Consider the following 14,282-nt stretch of genomic DNA (forward strand, 5'->3'; position numbering starts at 1 on the left):
TCTGACCGATCTCTCTAGACCAGGTATTCCCAAACTGGGGAACGTGCAATGCCGTTGGGGGTACGCCAAATACAAATGTGATTTACATGTATAAAAAATGTAAACAAAATTTTAAAAAAAAACATTTTTTCTTCACATTTTCAAACAGTCCATTTATATTTTCCAACGGGGCTATACATTTAGGTGAGTTTCTCTCTCTCGCCTGAGTAGCCTCGTTTCACTGCCAAAAATAAAATTAAACCATCTAGTGCTCAGTGAAATAACAACACAATGTCAAATACAGGTAGCCATGGCAAATTATTAACATCCAATCACATTAACCGTTACTCTCTCGCGGGAATTACACTAACGGTCCGTATGTAGCCAAATGTAGCTGCTGCTCATTCCGTTTGCTCAAAAATTGATAAATAGTTTAAAAAAAGTAAGGCATGCGTCCATAGAGACACATACCAGCTCTACTGGTAGTACTGCTACACCTGTCGACGACAAGTTGTTCTGCTTCCACGAGCACATCCAATGCTAGCATCAGTAATTCTACATGTTGTTAGCCCAGCTAGCATTGACACTGACAGTTGTGAATCTGATGCAGCTGAAGAGCTACTGCCCCCTTACTCAGGAAAGCACTGAACAACAGACAGGGACGGTGGACCATCGAAGAGGTGAAAATATGATGAGAACTACATTGATTTGGGGTTCACTTATAATGGGAGTAGTGCCTTTCCTCAGCCACAGTGTGTTATATGCACAAAAGTACTATCTAACAACTAGATGAAACCTTCACTCTTGCGCAGACATTTAGAAACAAAACATGCCAATTTGAAAAATAAGCCACGGGAGTTTTTTGAGCGAGAATTAAGATGACATGTATAAAAGCAACCGATACCATTAATAAGAAGGGGCTAGAAGCGTCTTATATGATGAGCTACCGAGTGGCTAGGACAAGCAAGCCCCAGACTATTGTGGAGGATTTCATTCTTCCTGCTGCTGCGGATATGGCTGGGACAATGCTGGGGGAAAAGGCCAAAAAAAACTGTACAGACAATGTCTTCATCAAACAACACTGTTTCACGACGCATCAGTGACATGGCTGGAGATGTTTTGAAACAATTACTGCTTCGCATACAAGCCAGTGAATTCTATGCGTTACAGCTGGATGAGTCAACAGATGTGGCAGGCCTGGCACAGCTCCTGGTATATGTCCGTTACGTTTATGGGGGGTCAATTAAGGAAGACATACTCTTCTTGAAACCAGGACAACAGGAGAGGATATGTTTAAAGTGCTAGACAGCTTTGTGCCATCAAATGGACTTTGGTGGTTAAGATGTGTTGGTATCTGTACTGATGGAGCAAAAGCCATGACAGGGAGACATAGTGGAGTGGTGACGCGCGTGCAAGGAGTTGCTCCCGACGCCACTTGGGTACAGTGCAGCATCCACCAAGAGGCTCTTGCTGCCAAGGGGATGCCTGACAGCTTGAAAGACGTTTTGGACACTACAGTGAAAATGGTTAACTTCGTTAAAGCAAGGCCCCTGAACTCTCGTGTATCTACTGCATTATGCAATGATATGGGCAGCGACCATGTAACGCTTTTACAACATACAGAAGTGCGCTGGTTATCAAGGGGCAAAGTATTGACACATTTCTTTAATTGAGAGAAGAGCTTAAAGTTTTCTTTACTGACCATAATTGTCACTTGCCTGATGACGAGTTTCTCACATGACTGGCCTATCTGGGTGATGTTTTTTCTCGCCTGAATGATCTGAATCTAGGATTACAACTATCAAAGTGCGGGACAACATTGAGGCTATGATTAAGAAGTTGGAGCTCTTCTCTGTCTGCATTAACAAGGACAACACACAGGTTTTTCCATCATTGTATGATTTTTTGTGTGCAAATGAACTCAAGCTTACGGACAATGTCAAATGTGATATAGCGAAGCACCTGAGTGAGTTGGGCGCGCAATTACGCAGGTACTTTCCCCGAAACGGATGACACAAACACCTGGATTCGTTATCCCTTTCATGCCCTGCCTCCAGTCCACTTACCGATATCTCAACAAGAGAGCCTCATTGAAATTCAAACAAGCGGTTCTGTGAAAATGTAATTTAATCAGAAGCCACTGCCAGATTTCTGGATAGGGCTGTGCTCAGAGTATCCTGCCTTGGCAAATCAGCTGTTAAGACACTGATGCCCTTTTCAACCACGTACCTATGTGAGAGTGGATTCTCAGCCCTCACTAGCATGAAAACTAAATACAGGCACAGACTGCATGTGGAAAATCATTTAAGACTGAGACTCTCTCCACAACCCAACATTGCAGAGTTATGTGCATCCTTTCAAGCACATACATCTCATTAACCTGTGGTGAGTTATTCACAATTTTCAATGAACAAAAAGTTGTATATGTAAGATGGCTAAATAAAGAGCACAATTATTGATTATTATTACTTGTGCCCTGGTCCTTTAAGAGCTCTTTGTCACTTCCCATGAGCCGGGTTGTGACAAAAACTCTCACTCATTCTTATGTTTAATAAATGTATTGTATAGTGTGTGTAGCAGGCTTACAATGATGGCAAAAAAACAACATTTGAGAGTGCGCTGACCCAGATGCTAGAGGGGGTACGCAGCTGGAGGTTGAATGTTTGAAGGGGTACGGGACTATAAAAAGTTTGGGATCCACTGCTCTAGACTTTAACATACTAACCCAATATCCCTGTCAGCCTGATCTCTAGACTAACCCAATCTCCCTGTCTGTCTGATCTCACTAGACTAACCTACTAACCCAATCTCCCTGTCTGATCTCACTAGACTCACCTACTAACCCAATATCCCTGTCTGATCTCACTAGACTAACCTACTAACCCAATCTCCCTGTCTGATCTCACTAGACTAACCTACTAACCCAATATCCCTGTCTGATCTCACTAGACTAACCTACTAACCCAATCTCCCTGTCTGATCTCACTAGACTAACCTACTAACCCAATATCCCTGTCTGATCTCACTAGACTAACCTACTAACCCAATCTCCCTGTCTGATCTCACTAGACTAACCTACTAACCCAATCTCCCTGTCTGATCTCACTAGACTAACCTACTAACCCAATCTCCCTGTCTGATCTCACTAGACTAACCTACTAACCCAATCTCCCTGTCTGATCTCACTAGACTAACCTACTAACCCAATCTCCCTGTCTGATCTCACTAGACTAACCTACTAACCCAATATCCCTGTCTGATCTCACTGGACTAACCTACTAACCCAATATCCCTGTCTGATCTCACTAGACTCACCTACTAACCCAATATCCCTGTCTGATCTCACTAGACTAACCTACTAACCCAATCTCCCTGTCTGATCTCACTAGACTAACCTACTAACCCAATCTCCCTGTCTGTCTGATCTTTCTCTCTCCAACTCCCTCCTATCTGACCTTACTAAATGTTCTCTCTCTGACCACAATATGTGGTGGACTTTTCTGCCTTTATTGTGTCCTCTTATAATTCCATTAATGCACGTTGTAGTTTGCTACGCGGTTTTAATTTGTTGTTGTCTAATAAACAAGTCAAAGTCTGACCTACCTTGCTGAGTTTCTCTCCCTTCCTTTCCTCCCTCGGACCCACCTTGCTGAGTTTCTCCCCGTCGCTGTGGGGGATGAGCGTCTTGAGCGATTGGAAGCCGGAGTTGATGCTCTGCATACGCCGCCGCTCGTTGCTGTTGGCGATCTCCCGACGGATCCGCCGCTCCTGGTCGCGTGCCGTCTCCGGGGTCAGGGGAATGTTCGCCAGGCTGGGGGGAGGAAGAGAAGAGGTCGTAAGGTTACACAATAGGGGTCAAAGGTCCACAGTGTAGATATTAAGTGAGATCTTCAAGTTGACCTCTATTGGTCAGTTTTGAATGGAGTATAAATTCAAAACATGAATGAACCTACTGTGAGCAACAGCGCAGCTATGTATGAACTATCAAAACAAGCCAGAAAACAAAGCTTTGTTGAGCTTTCAAAACAGAACCATTGTGATGGTCAATGTCGATGCTAAAAATACAGTAATAACCATGTCATGTGCCATGCTTCCTACGTACCAAGCTGACTGTGCCCTGAGAAAACAGCATGAAAGTGCAGAACAGGCTTTGATGCTGTTTTCTTATAACACCCTAGCAGGCGCTTCACATGGCCCACTGCACAACACAATGCTGACTTTCCTGCTAGAACCCCTGGCCAAACCCCATTGTTTCAGACCTCTGAGCCCACGGAACACAGCCTGTGAGAATTCCAACCATAAAAGCGTTTGTCATTCTGATTTGTTCAGCATGGCACCCACACAGATTCCATTTGGGATGGGAAATGTCTAATTGAACTTCCACATCCTCTGTATCTAATGGGAGTATCACTGGGAAGCTTTCTAGTAGCAAGGCTCTTATCAGTACTGACTCAGCTGCCTCAGCAAACACAGGGAACAATTGTGCCGACACAGATGGGGAGAGAACGTGTCTGCTGTTTCCTTACATCCCAGAAACCAGCCAGCAAACACAGCCTATGCCAAATCACGACTGGGTGGTAGTGAATAGCGAGCCCAGTCAGAAATACAACCACCATAGCTTGACAGACTAGGAACAGTATATTAGATGAGTTGCTTTTACAGGGTCTCCAAATTATAGCAACATTAACATAATAAACATTAAAGTATTATCATAATAAATACATATTTCTAAGTGAGAAATCATGTTTCAGAATGTATTGTGGCCAAATTTGCACCTCAAAGACTATAATTTAGTGTTGCTTGCACAATTTTATGCAAAATCCTACATTCGGGATTTTACACAATTCGAAAATAGAACTACATGTCCCAGACCATGTGCGCAGACCACACTTTATCCTTCATCTCCGCCTCCCTGTCTACTAAAGGTTGCAAATGCATCGACTGGCCTTCCACTATACACACAACCTAATTAAAAAGACCACTATTCATTTCTCAATCGGTTGCGGAATGCCTCGCAGCGACACAATCTATTTCAAACGGTCCAATTTGTTTTAGTATCGCGCCGCCACACTACTGCGTTCAAAACCACTCATCTAGTCCTCCGCCATTACAACAATGCGACTGCTTCCTCTGTACATGCGGCGGCATGGCTGAGCTGCGGGATAAAAGACGCAGTGCATACCGTACTAGAGTGCACCAAAATGTGGCCAAGAATACCAGCGAAACTGCGATTTCGTTGTACAAATGCGATTACTTAAATTTTTACCGTGGATTTTTCATAAATGAACATGAAATGTGAAGTTACTGGAGGGAAGACTACGACAGATCCCTCACCACTTTAGCACAAGCATGGCCGCACTGCCCACAATAACTTCAGCGCGCTCCCCAACGAACTGAGCAAACAGTACCCTCTGGGACTTGTGGGCTAAACATGCATAACAAAGGTGCGACACCTTTGTTATACATGTACTACCTCTCTTGCTCCTATGTAAATTAGTATACTTATCCAAAACATAACGTAACCGTTGGGAAAATATCAAAATAGCCAGGGATCTCTCCGAACAGAGCAGCAGCGTGGTGTGCATGTAACCACGTGGGGTATGTTTGTTAGCTACTAAATGTCTATATTTCGCTAAAGTAACGGTAAAATGAAGTTACATATGAATGTACTGAATCATCTTCTACCTAATATGAGTACTTCATCGATATTCAATAAAGGTAATATTTGTCTCGCTCTCTGACAGTGGGTCGTGTACAGTACACAATAACATACAGATCAAATCAAGCATGTTGCCACGCCACAGTCGCTAAGTGCGCACCACAAGCAGAGATAAACAAATAGTTATTATATAAAATAATGCGAAATAGTAAAAGTGCATACACACCTGCAAAGACCCCCAATCACTTCCTTCTCCGTTTTCCTAAAATGTTGCAAGGAGGGCACCTTCTGTGCTGGTACCATGAAATACTCCATGCTTTCCTCTCCAGTCGTGTGTCCCCCGGTTCAAATGAATTAACGCACAAAATATGTTCCAGTTTCAGGTGAAAATTCCCTTGCTCATAAATCTAGAATCATTTCATAATTCGGAAAATTCCTTATGTAGTAGCAGAGCACTCTGAGTTGTAACGTTACTCTACTTCCAGCTGATAGGGTTCCCTCGTTGTGTGGCGCTCTCAATCTCTCTCTCTCTTTCCTTCTGCATGTACGTGTATGTGTGTAGTTGCAGCTGATCGGATGTCTTTCAAGGCGGGAAACAGCTGGTAGGAATCACACAGCACTACCAAAAGCCTCCTTCCGCGGACAGAGGGACTGCATCATGTAAACAAAGGATTATTTAAATCTACACTGGAGGGGGCGAGGCACGAGTCTGGTGGATTAAATGATAGCCACAAATGTATAATTGTTTCCATTGAGTGATACCGATCACTGATGCCATATCTCGAATCCTAGTAGCCTAATCTACAGTTATTATGACATTATCTATTTTATGAGGATTTTCCATGTAAATTAGGAAAAACATATATTTTTTGCATGCGTCACTTTGTTATTTTAAATCTACGATGTTTTTCGAAACGTTAACGATAGAGCGGAGGAAACCAGTCTGTAGGGGCACTGGTCTCCTCCCACTATGAAGCGAACAAGCGGGATCAGCTGACGAGTTGGCAGGGCTCACAAAAACAGCAACAAACTGTGGGGGGGCTCGAGTGGGGAGAGGAGCGAAGGGAAACAGCGCCGAGAGAAAGAGGCTGACATTGAACAGCTGAATGTGTTCACCATTTTGGGTGTAGGAGAGGAGGAGAGTTACCTAATCGCCACTCTTGCCTTGTTGGTGCGTGCTGTTCGAGCAGAACAGAACTCGAGCCACAAAATGGAAGCAGTACCCTTGCACCCGGAAATGTGTGTAGTATAAGCGTGTGTAGCAATGTTACAATGTTGGTAAATTTCACGGCTGATCATTCGCTGCTGCAACAATTGTTACACTTGCTGCTGTTGCTGCGTACAATGTTGCATGACAGGTTATTAAGTCGTTATAGTATAGCGCCATCTTTCTCCCCAAACTGCAGGCACTCCGCAAGTTTAGCACAGGATCATTTAGCTACTTATTGACATGCCCCAGCTTTTGCTTTTCCTATGCTATTAGCGATTAATAGTCTTTATATGACATCATAGATAGGCTGGACCTAGATTCATTGATAAAAAATGAAAGCCAGCAGTCAGCTGGTTTTGCTTCTAGGCTAAAGGAGCTCACTGGGTGGTCAGGCTAGATCCTGCTATGGAAAAGGAAGACCTGGCACATGTCCTACAGCATGATGCACCATGCAACATACACAGTATTGCAGATGATATTGACAATACACAACTACGTTCAGCTACTAAAGAGACTTGATCTAGGGAGGCTATTCCACATTCCTATGTAACTTTAATATTGCACCCATATGATCTAAATGGTCTGAATAACATACCTGTAATAAATGGAGGACAGGAATGATTAGAGCATTTTGCAGTATTTCAGAGAACATTGTTAGTGTCATAGCCTATACACATAATTATAAGCAAAGTAGCCTATTACATAAATAATATGGTTAACCATTAAGAGCCTAAACGCATGACTCCAGTCTCATTTCTGATTGTGCCCTTCACACCTGAATCTGAGCATTCCCAACAGTGTTTATTCAGTAGTCTACCTAGTCATAAAGCAAATGAACAACTGGATACGTTTTACAGGGGGAAAAACCTCTGCAACAAATCTAACATACTGTACATCGGTAAAGGTGTTATTTTTGCACCTGTCATCATTGCCCATAGGGCTACACTTCTCCTCCAGTACACTGGTAACACACACACACACACACAGGCCCTGGAGGACAGCCAGGGACACTGGTGTAATACTACAAAAGGACGAAGGCAACACACTTGAACAGGAATATAATAATTAGTTAAGTGTCATGTTCATACCCTTCAGTCTAACATGAACATTATATGTGTGTGAACATGTTGCTTAGGGGCTATTGTTATAAGTTATAATGTTATCTGTTACAGGTTATTTTGCATATATTTACGTTAAAGTTTCTAATATAACAGGTTCACGGAAGCTGATTTATGCACACAGGCCTACGCTTAAAGGCTATACAGTCAAGTAATGTTGTCGACCTGCCATTATGTTTATTATGTGCCACACACGACTTACCGTTCACCTGAAATAACCTGTTTGCATGGCTGTTTTCATCAATAATAATGATTAACACATTAATATAGGCTATGTTTATTTGTGTACTTTAGTGTGAGTGTATTTACCTATGAATTTAACATTTTGGATGTACCACTAGGTACCAGCCACTATAGGTCCAAAGATTTCTGTACACAACATAGGTGTTGCATAACTTCATTGTTACTTAACTATGCCCCAGACATATTTACCCATATTTTCCCAGAGACAGACGTATTCACCCAATATCATGCACAATTTACATGATCAATTATGAAGTTATGTTGGACTTGATCATTAGTCCTAGTCTTGGGAGAGCCAGACATATGTGCAACCCAGCATTAAAACACCAGACACAACTGGGCGGCAGGTAGCCTAGCGGTTAGAGTGTTGGGTGAGTAACCGAAAGGTTGCTGGTTCGAATACCCAAGCCGACAAGGTGAAAAATCGGAAATCTGTCAATGTGCTCTTGAGCAAGGCAGTTAAACATAATTTGCTCCATGGGCGCTGTATCACTATGTCTGACCCTGTAAAACAACCAATTTCACTGCATGTGACAATTAAATATGTATTATTATTAACTACTCGTCAAGATAATATGGCGTATTAATGCTGGGCTGGAACAAAAGCCTACTCACTTTGTAGCTCAGGACCAGATTTTTCACAATGTACTGTTACTGACACGACCTCTGGTGGTTGGATGAGGTAAAACAATGTTACTGGTTCAGCACTTACCTGAAACACCATCATTGCTCTGGGGTTTTTGGTACCCCGAGGCAGTGTATCGGAGTTCTCCCTAAGCAACACAAGTGGGCTATACCTAATGGTGCACTGCAAGGATTATTAGGGCTATGGGCCTAGGTATGTGCCACCTATTGCATTAGGAATTCATTGACTTGGTAGGTAGCCTAAGTACATTGATTGGTCCCTGTAATTTCCTAAATTAATTTAGTAATTGAATAACAATAGACAAAATGATAGGGCTTTATATAGGTATATTTATAATAGTACTATTTTCTCCCATCATCTCTAATAAACTAAACGCGAATGAATAGAAAATAAGCAAATGTCACTTATAAGACACCAAAACAATTAAGAAACACGTTTGTTGAATATAAAGAAGTTAACGGGTTAAATATGAGCACCAAATATGTGAAAGGAGTTTTTTTTAAAGAAGCTCAGCAATTTCCTGTTTAAACTTGGGGAAACAGAGACGTGTCCAGTAACACAGATGCGTTAAAACATGCAAACCAGTTGTCTCCTAACACATTAATATCCCTTATGATTTTCTGTATGGTTCATTGTAAGAGTTAAAGCGGGTTAAAGAAAAAGGTATGTTCAGCGGGGAAGGAGAGACTTGTTTTGAGAGGAGCTGAGGACTGACTGCCCATGGTGGATGGGCGGAGCAGCAAGCATGCGCTGAGCTGGCAGAGACGGGGCTAGTCTGCTGCGCGCAAGGAGAGGGAGATCACGGGCTGGCTCGGGTCCTCTCAGACGGACGCGGGGAGACCACCTTACCAATCACGTCTCCTTGAGGACTAAATAGGCGAGAACAGAGAAGAGCAAGAGAGAGAGTGAGAGACAGGGAGAAATAGAATAATAGAAAGCTATAAGGACAACACCTCCGTTTGTAACCACAGGGAGTCGGCATCTGGAAACATAACGAGTGAAGAAGACCCCCCCTCGCGACATCTCTCGGCTCTGTGTCTCCCAGCGCACCCCTCCTATAGCCTACTCCCTGGAGAACGACCACCCATTGAACACCCTAATTGACCAGCGTTGCCATTAAGCGATGCACTTTGAATCCAAGACGAAACCGAACGCGTCATTTTGATGCACATTCTACAACCAGTGATCTTCATTTTCCAAAAAGGAACAGTTTAGACTGTGGACACAGTTTGGGGTGTTTAGCCTAAATTTAACCGGTTTCTGGCGACGTGAAATTATCTCATCCCCGGTAACTGACATCAACACTATACGATTATCTCGTATTGCTTGTCTTATCATCTTCGTTTTATTCCATTTTCTTTTTCTTTTTCAAACCAATGGTCTGGGAACGGACCGCCTCACCCGACACATAGTATTTTATTTAGACGTGTCAGCTTCGTCTAGTGCTTTGAACGAGGACAACATTACAGAATTGCAAGGGGAAATTGTCATCGAGAGGCTTTTGCACAAAAATATTGAGTGGAAAGTTTGTTGCCGGAGAGGGAATAAATCGGAGACATCTCGGCCATATCCACGGGATTTTTCCCTAAGGTAAGCCCGTTGCCTTTAGCCTACAACTCCCCTCTATCCTTCTCTGTGTCGGGTTATTGTTACACTGGATGACATATAGGCGTTACATCATTTGCACGGGCAGTTCGTTCCCGTATGGTATATTTGATGTTTGTAAATGTGGTCTTGTGTGTCCGAGATAGTCGGTGAAATGTGAAATGGGCAGAGTTCAAGGAGGACAGGGCGGACTGACCTAATTTCTGAGTCCACAGCGGTGCGCCAGCCCTGTTCGGTTGTCCAGAGCCGCCGCCGCCGCTCCGCCTGGACTGCCTGTCATATCTTTATACACTGGCCATGGCGTAGGCCTACGTGCACCGCCAGCGTCTGGAATTTACAAAGACACCGTGTCATTCCTCATATTCATAGGGACACGACATGTCTGCTTGACAGTCACCCAACAAAAAGTAGAATTCCCCCAGAAACACATTTTCAGAGCGCGCTTGGCAAGCGAGGCCTACTCTCCTTGTGGGGTTGCTTCGCCTCAAATAGTGAAGCCATATGCGCGGGGCATGTCAAGGATTTCAGTTCTGCGAGATGATGGAATGGAATCAGAACCAGAAGCAGAACACTATCGGTATTATTAATACCATCACATCAATTTACTGTGATACATTATCAATATTCAAAGCTCTAAACAAAAATGTGCTATTGCAAACCCTAAAGACACAATGTTCTCTCATAACATCAGGTGAACAAACAACACAGGGATCCAATAACGGCACTGTCATGAAATATCACCATTGTTATGTTGCCAGTTCCCAATTTAACAAAACTTAATTCAGCGTTGCTCTCAAGGGCCAAGCACCCAAACCAATAGCAGACCAGGACAGCTACACTGTACTGGGCAATGGGGCAGCAGATGATCTGTGTGGACAGAAGCCTTGATAAAGAGGCTATTTTCCTCCAATTAAGCAATTGCTCTGTGCCTGCCCCTAATGGTGTGCACATTTGGAGCTCAGGGAGCAGGTTTGGGACAGAGCCTCTCCTGATTGGCTGCCTCTCATTGTCCCAGATGAGGCCAGGGGAAAAGGGCTTAGGCCTGCCAAGGCAGAATACAGTTAACCAACCCATGAGGAGGCCTGATCATTAAAAAACATTACATTATGAACCCAGGCACACTCTTACTTTCTGAGGGGGGTTGGATTGGAGGGGGTTGGTTGGGGGCAGGATGAAAGTTTGAATGTTTTCAAGGGGTTGGTGTTTTTGAATATGTTTCTTAAGTGTGTGTGTAGCCTACTGTGTGTCAAACAGGCAGTGAGCATATTATATGTATATATATATGAGACTCACTGGAAGGAGGTCTGGCTGGGGGCCCACTGGAAGGAGGTCTGGCTGGGGGCCCACTGGAAGGAGGTCTGGGTGGGGGCCCACTGGAGGGAGGTCTGGTTGGGGGCCCACTGGAGGTTTTGGGGAAGAAGAACAGGAAGAGAAGGGGATATTGACTCCCACCCAAGCCCCCTGGCTACTATTTCTTCCATAATACTGCTGTGAACTATGAGACTATGTGTGAGGGCCGTATTCCAGGTGCACTTCACATCTACATAGGCACGTGCATGTGTACACACACATGAAGACACAGAAAAACACACACATACGCATGAACGCACGCACACCCAAACAGGAACGCAGGCACGCACGCACGCGCACACACACACACACACACACACACACACACACACACACACACACACACATACACATACACATACACACACACACACACACACACACACACACACACACACACACACACACACACACACACACACACACACACACACACACACACACACACAGCATGACTCTGTTTATCCAATCAGCTGATGAGCGACAGACAGAGATGACTGAGTTCAGTTCTCCTGAGGGTTAGCGGTTTTCATCAGACAGCAGCATGGTTAGCCAGCATGGTAAAGATTTTCCCACTCAGTACAGTATTCACTGCTGCTTTCTGAGGCAGTCAGTCAGTCGGTCAGTCTGGACACAAGCCAGATGTCCACTGATGTCCAGCTGTGTATCTCTGTGGTGGTGATCCTATTCCAAGGTCTCACACCTCAATAGTGTGTGTGTGTGCATGCTCTTGTTAGTGTCTGTGTGTGTGTACACATTTGTGTGTGTGTGTGTGCTTTTGTAGTTGTGAGTGTGTGTATACACAGAGCATTCTGCCTAGCGCTGTGCATAGTTTTGTTCTGCCTGCATGCTTGGCCACATGTGGATAGCTTGGACAGCTGTGTGAGGCAACAGTTGGTGCTGTACAGCTCTTCCTGGTTTGGAACCACAGGTTTGACACTGGTACTTTAATGGTCTAGCCCACCACTGAGCTGCAGTCTTTCTCTGGTCCAGTCATACAATTGTCACGTCCTGGCCAGTATAAAGGTTAATTAGTATTGTAGTTTAGTCAGGACGTGGCAGAGGGTATTCGTTTTATGTGGTTCGGGGTGGTGTGTTTTGTTGAAGGGGCATTTGGTTTAAGTATTCCGGGGTTTTTGGGCACTGTTTGGTTTTCAGGTATTCTATGTTTAGTCTAGTATGTCTGTTTCTATGTTTGGTTAATTGGGGTTGGGACTCTCAGTTGAAGGCAGGTGTTGTCTATCTGCCTTTGATTGAGAGTCCCATATATTAGGGTGTGTTTGTTATTTGTGGGTGATTGTTCTGTGTTGAGCCTATGCTAGCCAGACTGTTTGTAGTTGTAGTTGTAGTTGTTGTTTGTTATTTTGGTATTCATTTTGAAAATAAATAAACGTCAAGATGAGCCTGCACTTACCTGCTGCGTTTTGGTCCTCCTTCACCGACGACAAGCGTGACAACAATAAGGTTCAGTCCCAATATCCATCCAAACAGTCCACATACAGTTGAAGTCAGAAATTTACATACACCTTAACCAAATAGATTTAAACTCAGTTTTTCACAATTCCTGACATTTAATCCTAGTAAAAATTCCCTGTCTTAGGTCAGTTAGGATCACCACTTTATTTTAAGAATGTGAAATGTCAGAATAATAGTAGAGAGAATTATTTATTTCAGCTTTTATTTCTTTCATCACATTCCTAGTGGGTCAGAAGTTTACATACACTCAATTTGTATTTGGTAGCATTGCCTTTAAATTGTTTAACTTGGGTCAAACGTTTCGGGTAGCCTTCCACAAGCTTCCCACAATAAGTTGGGTGATTTTTGGCCCATTCCTCCTGACAGAGCTGGTGTAACTGAGTCAGATTTGTAGGCCTCCTTGCTCACACAAACTTTTTCAGTTCTGCCCAGAAATGTTCTATAGGATTGAGGTCAGGGGTTTGTGATGGCCACTCCAATACCTTGACTTTGTTGTCCTTAAGCCATTTTGCCACAACTTTGGAAGTATGCTTGGGGTCATTGTCCATTTGGAAGACCCATTTGCGACCAAGCTTTAACTTCCTGACTGATGTCTTGAGATGTTGCTTCAATATATCCACATAATTTTCCATCCTCATGATGCCATCTATTTTTTGAAGTGCACCAGTCCCTCCTGCAGCAAAGCACCCCCACAACATGATGCTGCCACCCCCGTGCTTCACGGTTGGGATGGTGTTCTTCGGTTTTTAAGCCTCTCCCTTTTTCTTTCAAACATAACGATGGTCATTATGGGCAAACAGTATTTTTGTTTCATCAGACCAGAGGACATTTCTTCAAAAAGTTCGATCTTTGTCCCCATGTGCAGTTGCAAACCATAGTCTGTTTTTTTTATGCAGGTTTTGGAGCAGTGGCTGCTTCCTTGTTGAGCGGCCTTTCAGGTTATGTCGATATAGGACTCGTTTTACTGTGAATATAGATACTTTTGTACCTGTTTCC

General features: G+C 43.6%; 2 protein-coding genes across 6 annotated transcripts in view; one reads left to right on the plus strand and one right to left on the minus strand.

Moving 5' to 3' along the window:
• The window catches only part of LOC106564640 (transcription factor AP-4), a 28,968-nt gene extending 22,594 nt beyond the window's left edge, over positions 1–6,374 (minus strand). The window contains exons 1-2 of one of the 3 annotated variants that reach the window (XM_045715643.2): positions 5,865–6,374; positions 3,625–3,790 (exon numbers count right to left, since the gene is read on the minus strand). In XM_045715643.2, the coding sequence (XP_045571599.1) occupies positions 3,625–3,790; positions 5,865–5,953 (255 nt within the window). In that variant the 5' untranslated portion in view covers positions 5,954–6,374. Of the gene's footprint in view, positions 1–3,582; positions 3,791–5,864 lie in introns of all 3 variants that reach the window. The other 2 variants (XM_045715644.2, XM_045715642.2) reach the window with 2 other exon arrangements.
• Positions 6,375–9,394: 3,020 nt separating this feature from the next.
• Positions 9,395–14,282, plus strand: part of LOC123741732 (zinc finger protein GLIS2) — a 121,919-nt gene continuing 117,031 nt past the window's right edge. For 2 of the 3 annotated variants that reach the window (XM_082972851.1, XM_045715645.2), the window contains exon 1: positions 9,395–10,445. The gene's annotated coding sequence lies outside the window, so the exon portion shown is untranslated. The remainder of the gene's footprint in view (positions 10,446–14,282) is intronic. The other variant, XM_082972852.1, reaches the window with a different exon arrangement.

The sequence above is a fragment of the Salmo salar genome, chromosome 03, assembly GCF_965601325.2.
Source record: "Salmo salar chromosome 03, fSalSal1, whole genome shotgun sequence".
In the NCBI taxonomy this organism is placed as follows: domain Eukaryota; kingdom Metazoa; phylum Chordata; class Actinopteri; order Salmoniformes; family Salmonidae; genus Salmo; species Salmo salar.